At 41.2% G+C, this 16,126-nt stretch overlaps 1 protein-coding gene across 1 annotated transcript; it reads right to left on the minus strand.

Moving 5' to 3' along the window:
• Positions 1-1,564: 1,564 nt before the first annotated feature.
• PPP1R3C (protein phosphatase 1 regulatory subunit 3C) lies at positions 1,565-6,261 on the minus strand. The gene is made up of 2 exons (XM_049645413.1): positions 6,147-6,261; positions 1,565-4,027 (listed from the first exon to the last, which is right to left on the minus strand). Exons 1-2 carry the CDS (start codon positions 6,158-6,160, stop codon positions 3,088-3,090), a joined length of 954 nt encoding a protein of 317 aa, XP_049501370.1. The 5' UTR covers positions 6,161-6,261; the 3' UTR covers positions 1,565-3,087.
• Positions 6,262-16,126: the final 9,865 nt, after the last annotated feature.

Below are 16,126 nucleotides of genomic sequence, written 5' to 3' on the forward strand. Positions count from 1 at the left end.
AGACCTGTCTTTTTATTGCTTTGTTTATGAACTCATGTTTGATGAAAATTCTTTGGGGCTTAGGTTAAGGGCATACTTTTACAAAGAGTACTTGTGTTTGCTTCTAGTGAGCACCTGTGGTTACTGCAACCAGGGACCATTTTTAATAAATGTTTGGTTTGAGGTTTTCAAAAGGCAAGGAATGTGAATTCAGATTGCAAATCCATGTGAGGGCCAAATTGTGGTTATGAATTTTAAGAAGAGTTTTTTCCCTCAACCCAGAGATATAGGCATCTCTCCTAGTTGAATTTCTTTGTAAGAAGGGTTGTATTATTTTCTTGGTGAAGTTGTATCCTTTCTTATCCCAGTTATGCTAGATATTCACTGGGACCACCTCCCAGCTTAATGGGCACTTACCTTCGTTTCTGTCCCCTTAGCAGTTATTGATGTTAAAGACTAATGTTGGTCACCAGGGGATTAAAAAGTGACTTCAGGACAGGTCCAGCTTTGGTACACATTTACTGTCTGGGGTCCTGCTTTTGCTTTTTATTTAGGGGACAAAGTATGCCTTTAAGGCCACCCTTCCTTTCTTCTTAGCTCAGCAATGCTTTTAAAATATTATTATTATTATTATTATTATTATTATATTAAAGTATAATTTAAAAAGTTTCTGTATCATTTTTAGGTGTTTTGTACCAGAGGAGTTTTGAGGGGAGTAATCTCGACTTTAATTTTTACATTTTCAAGGCCATAGTCATCTTGATCATATTGTACAGGGTATAATTTTGAGCGTGCTAGGAAGCACTTTTTTAGGTACTAGAAAAACCCCTAAAATTCTTCCAAAGGGAAGAGGTGAAATATCTTCCTATCTAGGCTAAGATCCTGGTTATAGACACTGTGTGTCAAACAAATTACACCTGCGGCCAGATAACAGCCTGCAGGCCTATAGTTTACAACTTCTGATGAAAAAGAGGTTATAAAATTCGTTCTTCATAATTGGGCCTTTTCCATAGGTTGGTCATTTGTTTCACCTTAAGTTTAAGATAGCCCATGCAGAATCCTTTCTGGAATTTACACGAGAACTAGAACTACAACTAAGTTTCATAGACCTCCTGCCTCTCACTGCAAGGAGCCTAGCCTCTCCTTTTAGTCCAGGGCTGATGCCCACTGTGCCCTCTGTGCAGCTCCAAGCTTTGCCCCTTCAGGAAGGTGCTGGAGCTGATGAGGTAGAAGCCACTCCAGCTCTTCCCACGTGATCTCCTTCCCCATTTTAAAGCTGAGAAGCGGCCACCAAGAGAACCCTGCCCCAGCAGAGTGTGTGTGAAGAGCAGTAAGCACAAATGGGGACAGTCAGGGGGACAGTCACAGCAGCTGAAGTCACTGCCCCTGGACCCTAGCCCTAGTGGTCAAGTGGTAGGAAGTGACCTTACTATTGAGTCTGGAACCATGTGAATACCTTCAGGTGAATCCAATTCCCGGTCCAAACTATCTTTGCTCAGTTGTTCTAACACAAAACAGGAGAATCTCAGTTGAAGATTTCTTATTTGACTAGCTGTGACTTTGAGAGAGAAAACATACTCAGATCTTGTATCAAACACTTTTATTCTTCAAGTGAGAAGTTCACAAAGGATAGCTCTAGGAGAGTGAAATATTTAGAGTAGAAAAATTGTGGGTGCTAGCCAAACCTCAAATACTGTCACGGCAGAATTATTCCAATAGTACTTTTCCAGCATGGCAGATCATGTGTTAAAATTAACTGCATTCTCTGAATACCTCTCAATGGACGTGCCCGATGACAGAAGCAAACATTCAAGGACTACTGTTGTTAGGATCTTACAGAGTGGATTTATGCACACCCCAAACAAGTATATTACAACACATCCAAACAATCCACATCCATTAAAAAAAAAATTTTTTTTTACTTCAAAGAAATTGGTAGAAAGACTTAAAACAACAAGACAAATATAGGCAAGAAATACATTGCTACTTGCATGTGTAAGGTACTGGATTCTTGAATTGAGAATCAATGTCAGTCCTCATTTCCAACATCACATCGAAAAAGTGTGGCAGAAAAATGAGTCACCTTCAATATGAAGGATGCAAGTTGTGTATACTGATGACACTCCCAAAGATATGACAGTATTGCGAAAGGGAGGCCAGTATACAGAGTGGACTTTCTCACAAAGTCAAACACTCAAGAGTTATCAGATGACCCTTCAGATGTTTGGGAACAGCACAATATTCTGGCTTCATCAAGGCACTTGCAAAGAGCTGTCCTTGACACGACAGAATCCCCACAAGGTGTTAACCATTGATGATGGTGTGGGGTTTTGGTCAGGCAGCATTTTGTACTGAGAATCTGAGCGTGATGCCTTGGTCACAAACAAGATCACTCATAACATGAGGACTGCAAAGCCAGATTTGCTTAAACTTTCCCCAAATCATGCTTTCTTACAAATCATGTTTGAAAAGAAAGACTTCATTTAAAATCTTGATTCTCCCGAGTTATAATTCATTCACCTTTCTCCAATACCACCCAACACCCCTAAAGTTTGTTTGGTTTTTCTCCGCAAGAATACATAAGATGGAATCTCTCCTCCACCTCTACACATTATTTCCTTAGGAGAGAACTGTAAAACCAACTTAAAAATACAAAGTAACCTTACATTTTTCTCACCACAGCAAAATACCAGACCTCCCGCTCCTCCTCTGATGAGCTGCAGAGCCCTTTGTGTGCACTTTTTAGACATTCCTCATACCATTAACACAGCTTCCCATCACCATCAGCTGTCCTTTCTCAACCTTTCCTTGCCCAACATGAAAGCGAGTGAATTGAGAGGGAAGGAGAAAGGGCATTGGAACAGTATTGCTTTTACAAAAATAGGGTTCCGGGCTGTTACTTGATCCTCCAAAGCAAAATTGGGCAGTATCATCGTAGAGACCCCAACACTAAATTCTCAAGTGGCTATCTTTTTGTAGCCAGGTCTCGGAAGCTCAAAACTAAACCTACTGAAGGAAAGTAGCCAAGACTTCCTAATATTGAGCAATATAGACCTAGAATTACATGGGAAATATGCCAGGTCAGAGCCAGTCACCAAGGTTACTTAATCATCGGTAAGAGGCCAAGTTCTCCATTCTCCCCCAGCTCTGCCATTCTGGGAAGAGCCCACTGGCCAGCCTCGGACTGCCAAAAATGGATGACTCCGACTCAGTCTTGGGGGGCACCTGGTGGAATGCACAGTCCTGAGGTGCCATCTGTGTCTGCACTCCGTCAGGTTTCCATTGCACATGGACAATTCTATAATTCTGACCCTCGTTGTTGTCCCAGAAGACCTGCCCATTAGCATGGTAAGAAATGCAGAACTCAATTTTCTCCTCAGTTGGAATGATGGAGGGTAAGTCAATGGCAAACGAGAAGGTGTCACTATCTGAGCCACCATACACATTTTTCATGTAGACACAGTCCACATCAGTGTAGCTCTTCCAGGTATCAAAAGTGATACGAATCTGAACCTTCTTCTCAAAGCTCATGTTTTTCACTTTCACAGTCCCAGCCACTGTTCGCTCTTGCAAAGAGCAGTTCTCCAGACAGACAAAATTCTTCTGAAAGTGGTTCCGAAAACTTAAGTAATCCGTTGAAGGCTGGGGGAAATCTAAAATCAAGTTCTTCTCCTCATGGAGTTTTAAGCCAGAGGAGATATCATTAAGGTCCAAGAGATCAAACTGAAGATCCCACTCTGGTTCCTCTGGGAGGTCCGAGAAGACGTGGATGGCGGTGAGAGAGAGCCCCTTGGAGTCAGCAAACACAACCCGCTTCTTGGCTTGCTCGTGTGAACGCTTCCACTCATTCTGTGATTTGGCTTCCTGTTTTATATTGAGACACGGTTTCAGAGGCTTTAATTTGTTCACAAAATTTCTTCTCTGGAGGTCATCATAAGGGCCCAGGAAACTCTTCAGGGGTGGTGAATGAGCCAAGCAGAGCCTCATGGCCACATCCACTGGCATGACTGAACTTGTCAAAGGCCGTGGATCTAAAACCTGGATCATTCTGGAATACAAAAAGAAGAGGGGTTATCACCTGGATCTGGAATGCTCTTCCCTGGTCTCAAGTATGTGTGTGTGTGTATATATATATATATATATATGTACATATATATATATATATATACACACACACATATATATATATGTGTGTATATATATATATATACACACACACACACACACACATACTGTTTCTATATTGACTAAACTATACCAGCACAGTAAATATCAGGGATGTGCTATCATATGTAGTAAAATAAAACAGTATTAGACGATCAGATTTGCATCCCATGTTTGGCTGTGCCCTTGACTGACTACAAGGCCATGGGTTAACTGCCTAAAACACTTGAGCGTCTCAGTATCCCCATCTGAGAAATAAAGGGCTGGATATGATAATCTCTAATACAGCTCTCAGAACCATTTTCTCTGTTCTGAGCCAGTGGTTCTCAAACCTGTCTAGTCACAATGGCCTAGAGAGTTGGTTTTCTTTCTTTTTCTTTAATGTCAATTCCTGGGACTTACAGCCACTTGAGGCAGAACCCATCCACAGGGAGGGTAGATATTCTTAAAGCTTCCCAGGTGATTCTAATGACCATACAGGTTCCAGAACCATGGTTCCAGACTCTCTGCTCCCTCTGGCTACTCTGCTGATTTTGCTGTTAAATTGATTACACTTCTCTGGAAAGGTAATCCCCTTGAAAAGAAAAAAAATTGCCATAAAATTCTCATGGAACAGTTTTGAAAGTGACAAGGCTGGAAAGAATGAAGTCAGAGGATTATCTGTGCACTTTGTCACGTTCTCCCTCATTATTCACAAGTAACAAACTGAAATGCAAGTCAGCAATTCATGCACTTAAAGAAGTGCATATCCCATAATCTATATTTCATATAGAGATATTCATGACAAATCCACATTTAGGTGGAAAAAACTGAAAATTGGACTTTTTAATATATATTATATATATGAACTTATAAAAAACTTAATAGGAAATACACCAAAAAGTCACTTATCTCTGTGCAGTAGGATCATTGGTGATCTATTTTCGTCTTTGTACTTTTTTGGTGTTTTCTAGTGTTTTGCAGTGGATATTTATAACTAGCAAGATAGTGAAGCTATTTAAAAATTTAAACATAACTATGCTCAGCAATATTAAATTAAGAAGTGCCCATCAAGTTTTTTCCTGGCCTTTCGCCCTCCGTACATATTGCCAAGCTTATGGATTCCCCGCCCCCCATCCTTACAGGTAGGAGGCTTGTGTGTACTGTACATGACATTTCTCAATCTGGCTTCAATAACTCTTCACAGTAGCTCTAAGCACACAGGCAAATGGTCTTTAACACAAAATGGATAATAAAAGAACATTCACAGAATTTATTAGTCCTGGGATTTTTCTGGAAGGCCTACAAACTTAGAACAAACAAATCTAAGCTAAAGCTATACTTGCGAGTCTAATAATAGTTAACAGCAGGATTTTGGGAGAAGTCTTCTGCTAAGTGAGTTATGTCTGGAGGAGCTATTTAAAGTAGTTTTGTGGAAGGTTTTTTGTCTTGTAGTTTTGTTTTGTATTTTCACTTTTTGCACTTATAGAAAGACAGTTTTAGGATTTGGCAGTTTCCCTGGAATTTTAAATCCTGGCCAAGAGTTAAAAACTCATTTGCTCAAACTCCACAAGGCTGAGTTTACTATGGCAAACCGTGATAAGAAGGGTGGAGAAGGGCGAATGAAGGCAAAACATTCTACTGCAGTTCTCCCCCCAGGCTCAGCTATCCAACCAACGTCGTCAAGGTGCTGTTCCCACAAGCTGCCCCAGTGCTTTGGGACGTTTGTTCGGGATTAAGGGATAACAGTCGGAATCCAAAAGGGAATCAGAACCACAGCAGACTCACGTTAAGAGATTCTGTTTGGGGATGCTTACTACCAAAATGAGCTTTGCCTAAGAAGCACCGAGCGCATCTCCACACCTGCGAGGCTTCCCTGGGACCACAGTCAACTCAGCCATCAGCCAGCTAGCCATCCTCCGGGGTCTCCACTTGCAGTGATGCCCGAAGGACGACGCAGCCCAGCCTCCCTGCACCCGTGCGCTCCCCTCTGCTCTGAGGCGGGGAGTCTGCAGTGAACCTACCTGGTGCAGCTCATTAGGCAGAGAGGCGGCGGCGGACCGTGAAAGCCGGCTCTCCGCTGCCCGCGCAAGTTCGGACCCCGCTCCCAGGCCGTCCCAGTTCCGCCGGTAGCTCCGGCCGATTGCGGCTGCGGCGCGGGAGTGGCCGCTTATCTGCCCCGGACCACGTGAACCAGTCCCTCGCACCAATCACCGGGCGGCTGGCCCCGCGCCGCGACCAACCAGCACCCGGCTAGGGCGCGAGCCCTCGCCCAGGGAACGTGACCGCAGTGGCGCGTGGGGGAGTGCTCGGGGACTCGGCCAGCAGCTGGACCGAGCCCCGTAATGCGAACCCTGGGCGAGGGGGGCGTAGAGGCCGCACCGGGAAGCACGTAGCGGGTGCAAGCCAGGGAGGAGAGCAGCAAACCTCTCCCGGGCTGGGCGCCAGCTCGGCGGGACTGCCGGCAAGGGGATGCCTTTTTCGTCCTGAGGCGTCTGTGCACAGTTAAACCCAAGCACGCAGAGTTGTGGCTCCTTCCAAATGTATATAATACTAGAAATGTTTATATTGTTCACTGCTTGGCGCATCCACTCATTTTATCCCTCACCTTTAGCCAAAGCAATCAGAGGTTGGCTGCATGTTTTTTTAATTAGGGAAAATCTAAAAATGCACCACGGGAGCGGACTAAGGCTGCTAGGAATTACCAACTTCTCTAAACAAACGTTAATAAAGCACGCTAGACCCTTAGAACGGTGGCGTGGCATTTAATTAAAAGGCACTTTGTATTTAGATCTATTCTTCAGTTTTTCTCCTTGGACGAGAAAACTAAAGCCAGAAATGAAATGGTCTTTTTTACTCATGTGGCGAGTCCGCCACACAGCCAGTGTTCGATCCAAATCCCTCAACTCAGTTCTGACGTCCTTTGGCAGTGAGGTGGAAACCAAAATGTTAAAATATCACCCTGTAAATTTAATGACTCTCCCGAACCAGTTACTTTGTTTAGTTTGGGGAGTTTTTAGACCATCAGTTACAACCATAAAATTAAATTTCTAAGTCGAGTAGAAATTATTTTTATAAAACCCACCTCCTAGCTCTCCTCTATTAACTTTGATATACACTAGTCAATTAAAATGTACAAAATGTACAATGTACGATGTAAAAAAAATCCCTGTGTCTTTCAAATTACTGTCAAACACTGGAATTGTTAAAATAGTTACTGAAGAGAAAGACACCCATGCTGAGTATCACCAGGAAGGTACTTAAAGCTTGGGTTTGAATTTAAGAAGGAAACACCCAACTAGTAGCAGATCTAGCCCCTCAACTGAACCAAAACTAGCTGAAGGTGGCATAGTCCTTGGGTTTGACACTTACAAGCTACGTGAATCTTGGCAAGTTCCAGCCTCACCTTCCTCACGGTTCAAGGAGAGATAATGACATTGTTCCAAGGGTTACATAAGACTGTGATGAGAAAACTCAGCAGTGTCCAGCGCGTGTGTTCAACCCCTGGTAGTTCTCAGATCAGTACCCTCTCCCTCAGTTTTAGTTTTTATTCCATTGCCACAGGTGGCCAGTGCCTGAGTTCTTATATATTAATCAATAGCTCCTGCTTGTTGGGCCTGTACTAGGTGCCAAACACTCGTTTTAAGTGTTCCATGTGTCTTAGCTATTCATCTCCCAGAACAGCCCTAAATGGTGTGTTATTAATCCCATTCGAGAGATAAGGAAACTGAGGCACTGAGAGGTCAAGAAATCTACCCAGGATCTCATAAATAAGGCTGGGATTAGAACCTGACTGATGCCAGGGCAACAACCATTGCACCAGAGTGACTTCCTTTAATTCCCCATCAACAGTTAGAATGATGGGAGTGGAAGGTGCCTTAGGTATCACTGGCTTCAGTCTGTTTTTCTTTTCTTTTTCCAAAGTCTTCCTCTCCCCCCTCCCACCCCCATCCCACAGAGGAAGAATCTAAAACTCAGAGAAGCTGAGCTGTTTGCCAGGGACTGGTTAGGTCAGAGCCCAAACAGGAACATGGGCAGAGTTTGTGCCTCTACTCACGATGAATACGTTGAACTAAAAAAGTGGGTATTGCCAATTAAAGTTATGGAGAAATATAAAATAATGACTGTATTGTGATCCCATTTTAGAGGGAAAATGTGCCTGCATAGAAAATAGAATATGTTCTACCCAAATGTTAACAGTGCTTATTTTTGGATGGTCAGATTATGAGTAATTAAAATTTTCTTGGGGCATCTGGGTGGCTCAGTCAGTTAAGTGTCCAACTTCGGCTCAAGTCATGATCTCGCGGTTCATGGGTTCAAGCCCCACATCGGGCTCTGTGCTGTCAGCTCAGAGCCTGGAGCCTGCTTTGGATTCTGTCTCTCTGTCTCTCTGTCTCCCTGTCTCTCTCGCTCTCTGCCCCTCCCCCACTTGCACTCTGTCTCTCTCAAAAATAAATAAACATTAAAAAAATAAAATCAATAAAATGTTCTTTGTAATTTTGCTTCTTCGTATCTTTAAATTTTTCTACCATGAACAAGGACTTTTTCTATAACCAAGAAATCATTCTTAAAGGACTTTAAAACTTCCACATTCAACTAATCTATATAGCCTACCTACTAGGTCCCAAGAACCGTGTTGGAGGCTTTCACATGCTTATGCCATTTACTCACACAGTCCTTTTGAGTTTATGCTTGTTTCCATTCATGCTGCCTTCTCTCCTGCCCCCTGGTGCTGACTCATGCCATGAAATCTGCCTCTCTGAAGTCCTTAAAATAGAAATCAGGAAAACAGGCTTTCTCCAAAGAGGAGTCAAAACTCAGTAAGCCTCTAAACTGGATTCAGCTCACACCCCACTTTGCAAACATCCCTGTAAGAGAACAATCCGGGTGCAGGTGTGAAGGTGCAATTGTTGTTGCCGACAGTAACAGTAATTAAAGAAACAGTGGTTAAAATGGTTAAAGAAAGTGCAAGACACCACCTCAGACATGTGTGGTATCACAGGTGAGGTGAAGAAGAAGGGAACAAATAAGACAGGATGCACTTGGCCTCTCTAATCTGTTGGGAAGAAGGATATAAAGTAAAAAGACCAGTAACCAGGTTGGCTAAGTGGAAAATGGGTCATATGAACATTATATACATTTGTTGTATGTACATTAGGACTTGAGAGAAAGGAGTGGCCTTTAGAGGCCAGGACGTGTATGGTGACTGCAGGGAGAATAATTTGGCTAGAAGTGTGCATTCTAGCTGGAGGGTACACTGGGGGACGGGTCAAAGGAAAGAGAACCTTAACTGTTAAAAGTAAAAAGAAAATCTCCTAGACTGTCTTGAAGAAAATTAGAGATGTGAGTGCAAAGCAATTAAATGAGCAAATAATGAAATAACAATCTAAGTGTAAAGGAGAAATCATTCCTTGTGTTGATGGTGACATCTCCAGATTGCTTCAGGTTCTCCATATTCATTGAAGGATTAGAGCGAAGAAAACGTGTCGGAAAGGACTATGGGGGGTGGGGGGGACTTAAAGTCACCACTGAAGAGCATTTTGAATATGAATATTATGGAAGATGGGCGAGGGGATGAGTGGTACCGAGGAAGGATAGAAACTAGCCAAAATGTACTAAGTAGGAAATGTCAGCATAAGAAACCTCAAAATGAGAAGGAATATTCTGGGGGGAAAAAGATAGTAATGACATACTAGCCCTAGTAGCTAAAAAATGTATTATAAATTTAGTGTTTTTCAAATTTGGTATTGGTGCATGAATGAAGAATCCAATCAAAATAGGGGTGCTGCGTGGCTCAGTCAGCTGAGCGTCTGACTCTTGGTTTCAGCTGAACTCATGGTTTGTGGGTTTGAGCCCGGCATAGGGCTCTGTGCTGGCAGTGCGGATCGTGCTTGGGATTCTCTTTTTCTCCTTCTCTTGCCTCTCTCTCTCTGCCTTCATGTGTTCTCTTTCTCTCTCTTTCTCTCTCCTTCTCTCTCTCTTTCTCGCTCTCAAATACATAAATAAATAAGCTTAAAAAAAAAGAATCCGATCAAAATAAAGGGCATACAAATCAGAAAGGAAGAAATAAAATTGTACCTATTTGCAGATCACACGATGGCATATGTAGAAAGCCCCAAAGACTTCACCAAAAAAAACCCGTTAGAACTAATAAATGAATTCAGTAAAGTTGCAGGGGACAAAATCAATATGCAAAAATCTGTTGCATTTCTACACAATAACAGTAAGCTAACAATAATAACAAACTATCAGAAAGAGAAATTAAGAAAGTGTTCCCATTTATAATTGTATCAAAAAGAATAAGATACCTAAGAATAACTTTATCCAGAGAGATGAAAGAGCTGTACCGTGAAAACGGTAAGACACTAATGAAAGACACTGAAGAAGACACCACAAAATGGAAAGATATTCCATGCTCATGGATTGGAAGAACTCCTTTCATTAAAATGTTCATACTACCCAAAGCAACCTACAGATTCAATACAACCCCTATCAAAATTCCAATGGCATTTTTCACAGAAATAGGACAATCCTAAAATTAGTGTTGAACCGCAAAAAAACAGCAAATAGGCAAAGTAATCTTGAGAAAGAACAAAGGTGGAGGCATCACACTCCCTGATTTCAAACTACATTACAATATAGTAATTAAAACAGTATGGTACTGGCATAAAAACAGGCACATGGATCAATGGAACAGAATAGAGAGACGAGACATAAACCTACATATATATGGTCAATTAATTTATGACAAAGAAGCCAAGAATACACAATGGGGAAAGGACAGTGTCTACAGTAAATAGTGTTGGGAAAACTGGACGGCTGCATATAAAAGGATGAACTGGACCACCTTCTTATACCATGTACAAAAGTTAACTCAAAATGGATTGAAGACTTGAGTATAAGACCTGAAACCATAAAACTTCTAGAAGAAAAGATAGTAAGCCTCTTGACCTCAGTCTTGGAAATAATTTTTGGTTTTGGATTTGACACAAAAGCAAAGGCAACAAAAGCAAAAATAAACCAGTGAGACTACACCAACCTAAAAAGGTTCTGCACAGCAAAGGAAATGAATGACGTGAAATGAGAAGGAGCCTACCTAATGAGAGGAAATATTTGCAAATATGATGTGTATCTGATAATGGGTTAATATTCAAAATATATACAGAACTCTTACAACTCAATAAAAGTAAAAAAACAAAACAACAACAGCAAAATACTCTAAAAAATGGGCTGAGAATCTGAATAGACATTTTTTCAAAGAAGATGTCTGAATGGCCAAAAGGTACACAAAATGGTGCTCAACATCATCAGGGAAATGCAAATCAAAACCACAAGCAGCAGCTCATACCTGCTGGTGAGGATGTGGAGGAAAGAGAACTCTGTGCGTTGTTGGTGGGAATGTGAATTGGTGCAGCCACTATGGAAAACAGTGTGGAAGTTCCTCAAGAAGTTAAAAATAGAACTACCATATAATTTGGCGATCCTACTTCCAAGTATTTATCTGAAGAAAATGAAAAGACTAACTCAAAAAGATATCTGCACCCTCATGTTCATTGCGGCAGTATTCACAATAGCCAAGGTAAGGGAACAACCAAAGTGCAGATGAATAAAGATGGATAAATAAATTATTTCACACGCGCACACACACACACAGTGGAATATTATTCAGCCATAAAAAAGAATGAAATCCAGTCATTTGTGGCAATGTGCAGGGACCTTGAGGGTGTTATGTTAAGTGAAATAAGTCCATAAGTCGGACAGAGAAAGACAAATACTGGATGATCTTGCTTTTATGTGGAATCAAAAAAAAAAAAAAAGCAGAGCTCATAGATTCAAAGAACAAATTGGTGGTTACCAAAGGTGAGGAGTGGGGGATGGGAGAAATCGATGAAAGGTGTCAAAAGGCACAAGCTTCCAGTTATAGAAATAAGTCATGGAGATGTAATGTACAACATGGTAACTATAGTTAATAATACTACATTGTATATTTGAAAGTTGCTGAAAGTAAATCTTAAAAGTTCTCGTCAGAAGAAAAAACTTGTAACTATGTGTGGTGATGGATATTAACTAGACTTACTGTGGGCATTTTACAATATATACAAATATCAAATCATTATATTGTACACCTGAAACTAATATAATGTTATATGTCAATTATGCCTCAATTAAAAAATCAAAAGTAAATAATCATTTGGCACATGGCAAAAAAGAATCAGGTCAGTGAGATTAAAGAGTCCATAAATGGACCTACTTAACATATGTTACAGGTGGGCATGTCTAATAAAAGGAGGGGAAGAATTGATTGTTCAATAACTGGGCAGCTAGCTGTCCATTTTGGAGGGGGTGGGAATGGAAGGACGTGTACAAGAAATTGTTTTTAGTTCATGCCCCTGTGGAAGGGGACTTCACAGTAACATGCACGAATAAGGCAGCTCCAAAGGAAATTCTGTAAGGGGACTACCAGCCTGATTCAACTTGCTCTGGGCACTGTCATTTTTGTGACTTGGAGAATTTTCTTTTTAACTCGGGGCTTATAGGAAAACACTGGGGCAAGGACTGAATCTACTCAGTAAGAGAACACTGATAGACTGTATACTCCTAAGTTCTATTCTTCCCTGTATCCACTTCCTCCTTTCTAAAAAGCTAGAGGGGTGCCTGGGTGGCTCATTCGGTTAAGCATCTGACTCTTGATTTCGACTTAAGTCATTATCTCACAGTTCATGAGATTGAGCCCCACATCGAGCTCTGTGCTGACAACTCTGAGCTGGCTTGGGACTCTCTCTGTCCCTCTCTCTCTGCCCATCCCCCATGTGCATGAATGCTCTCTCACTCTCTCAAATAAACACTTTTTAAAATTAAAAAAAAAAAATAAGCTGGATAAATCCCTCTGTGGACATGGCTGACTGGGTTCATCTATGCTGGGTGGGTCTGATGCTCTGTTTTCATTGCTCTGTTTGGGCTGGGGTGTGCAACCTTTCGTTTCGGTCCCATATTTTGCTAAATCTTAGCATTCTGAATCATTGTGACTCTGCATCTTGATTCTTTGCTTGCAAACTCAAAAAGCCCATGGGATGCAGCAGCTCTCTGTCTAACCACAATTTATTCACCAGGCTCATTTTGCCTAGAGACAGATATTTTTCTGCTCTGTCATCTAGTGTCTGGATTCAGCTATGAACTATGGTTATTGGAGTTTTAAAGTACTTTTGGCAGAAGTAATCCAAACTGAAAACAGATCCCTGATTTATAACATACCACAATACTTCCTTTCTTATATGTTAAATTAAACATCTCTTGCCATCTACTCCCCGACATACACACAAACACATCACATCACCCCACCCCCACCCCACTCTGGATATAATTCTTAATGACTACTAGCTCCAAGGGATATTCAAAACTCTATACCCTTTTTAAAAATTGTTAAGGGGCGCCTGGGTGGCGCAGTCGGTTAAGCGTCTGACTTCAGCCAGGTCACGATCTCGCGGTCCGTGAGTTCGAGCCCCGCGTCAGGCTCTGGGCTGATGGCTCAGAGCCTGGAGCCTGTTTCCGATTCTGTGTCTCCCTCTCTCTCTGCCCCTCCCCCGTTCATGCTCTGTCTCTCTCTGTCCCAAAAATAAAAATAAATAAAATAAAAAATAAAAAAATAAAAAAAAAATTGTTAAATGTTTTTATTTACTTGGGGGGGGGGGTGCAGAGAGAGAGGGAGACACAGAATCCAAAGCAGGCTCCAGGCTCTGAGCTCTCAGCACAGAGCCTAACATGGGGCTTGAACCCAAGAGCCATGAGATCATGACCTGAGCTAAAGTTGGACACTTAACCAACTGAGGCTCCCAGGTGCCCCTATTCCCTTTTTTAACTAGAATGCTGTAGCATCTCCCCTACCCATATATAGTCAAAGCAGATTTGGCCCAAGCTATGGCTTTGCATCTATCAGAGAATTATTTCTGTTTAGCTGCTATATGCCTAGGAAGTGGTGAAAAGTTCCAACTGTGGGGTGGGCGGCAGTTGGGAGAGAGTGAACAATTTCCCAGATCCTACTGAGTCAACTGTTCTTACCAGAGCTTTCATAGGTCATCTGAAGTGTAGTAAGTCCTCTAGAATGGCAGCCACGACCTTGAAAACATGTTTCAAAGCCCACTTCCTCCAAGCGTTAGTTAATCTATTAGTAAAATATTAATTTTTTTTTAATGAACAACTGTTAAACTGTTAAGTCACTTGGTAAAATTAGAAGTTATTTGAGACCACCAAGAGGAAGACAAAATATTCCAAAATTCCTTCATTTTTCCTATCAAAAAACCCTCTCCTGTCGTGGAAAGTGAGAATGTTGAGAAAAAAGCATTAGGTCTTGCTTTCTTGTACACACTGAGCTTTCATTGTTACAGAGTTTTGGAGCTCAATTAGTGATTAAAAGAGGTTTTTTTTTTCTTTCTGAAGAAAGGATTGAAGAAATAAAATTAACATTATAAGAACAAATCATGTATCCAGCATTATTAGGTCCTTTTCTATATTTTATGACAATCACTGGCTATAATATTGTTATAGTATAATTCTTCTTTTAAGTCGATTACTATTAGAGCAGAGGCCTACTGCTTAAAACAGGACAGTGACTAAGCATCATTTTCTCTTGTCTTACGTCCATCCTGTCTTACCCTCAAATCCAAAATTTTGATGCTATTTATGGAGTTAGTCTTCTCTGTGGCTAATATTGAAAGAGGTTCTTATTTTGCACACTACAAACAGAAGTGCAAGATTTGATTGCAAAGATTACAATGGCACTTCTTGAGCAAAAACGTTTACATGTGATTAGTCCTTTAACTTTATAAAGGCCTCGTATATTTTATTTCATTTAATTCTCATTAAAACCTTGTGAAGCCACTCTCATTATTCCATCTTAAAGATGGGGAAACTGACACTCACTAAGGCTGAATGATGATAGCAGGGTTTGAAACTACTAAGTAATGGGATTTAAGCTTCAATGCCAAGACCTAACCTCATGTGCCAACACCTCATCTGAGTAATTAGCTGGTTTGTTCACAGACATTAAACTAGGATCTGAACTTGAGTACTCTGTTGGGACACTTCTGTCTTCCTCACTCCCGTATTGCGTCCCTCACCAAATCCTGCCTGCTTTTGCCTTCTCAGTATGTCTCAAAATCCAAGTCCTCTTCTCCATCCTTTGGCCATTCACCCTCTCTCACTTGGATTGTCATAAGAGCCTTCTGACCTGCCTTTCCCACCCTATACTGTCACTCAGACACATTCTTCTCACCTCCAACAGTGTATCTAAAATGAAGCTTTGATCACAAAATCCTACAATAGCTGCCTATAATCTAAATCTACCAAAATAAACCAACTCCTGATGTTCCCAGACACCATTTGTCATTCCCTAACCCTCTATGTGCTCTTACACTGTCCCTCTGCCTGGGTGCTCCCTGCACTCACCTGTGCTAGACTAATGTCTCTTCCTCTTTTGAGGTTCAGTCAGATGTCATTTCCCAGCAGTACCTCCCATGCCCTCCTCTCCAGACTGCTTCATGGAACTACTTCTGTGTTTTTTTAAGACCCTGGGATTATCTTCATCATTTCACTTACTATCTTATTTTATAAAAATCTGGCTGGCTGGTTGGTTTGTTTTTATTCTGCAATATCCTAGGGAAAGAGATCTCTGAATTATCTGCATTATTTTGACGGTGTTTTATTTTTTAAGTAATAATTATTACCCTTAGAATATTAACAGTTCTGTTGTGTAAAAATCAAAAAGAGAAAATAGGTTTCATTCTTTTAAAAAGTATAGTGGAATGATGACATTTTTCAATTTCTGTTTCATTCCTCTAAGATGATAAATGTTGCCTATGACAAATAAGTCTATAGAAGACTGAGGAAGAATTATCTGATGGGAACCCTGGTGGTTATTTTGAGAAGGAAGACAGTTCCAGATTTCACAATTATATTTTTTTTCAAAAGAGGAATATTTGCTTAGGGAAAGAACATCAGGGGAGATTTT

The sequence above is a fragment of the Panthera uncia genome, chromosome D2 (assembly GCF_023721935.1).
Source record: "Panthera uncia isolate 11264 chromosome D2, Puncia_PCG_1.0, whole genome shotgun sequence".
Lineage (NCBI taxonomy): Eukaryota > Metazoa > Chordata > Mammalia > Carnivora > Felidae > Panthera > Panthera uncia.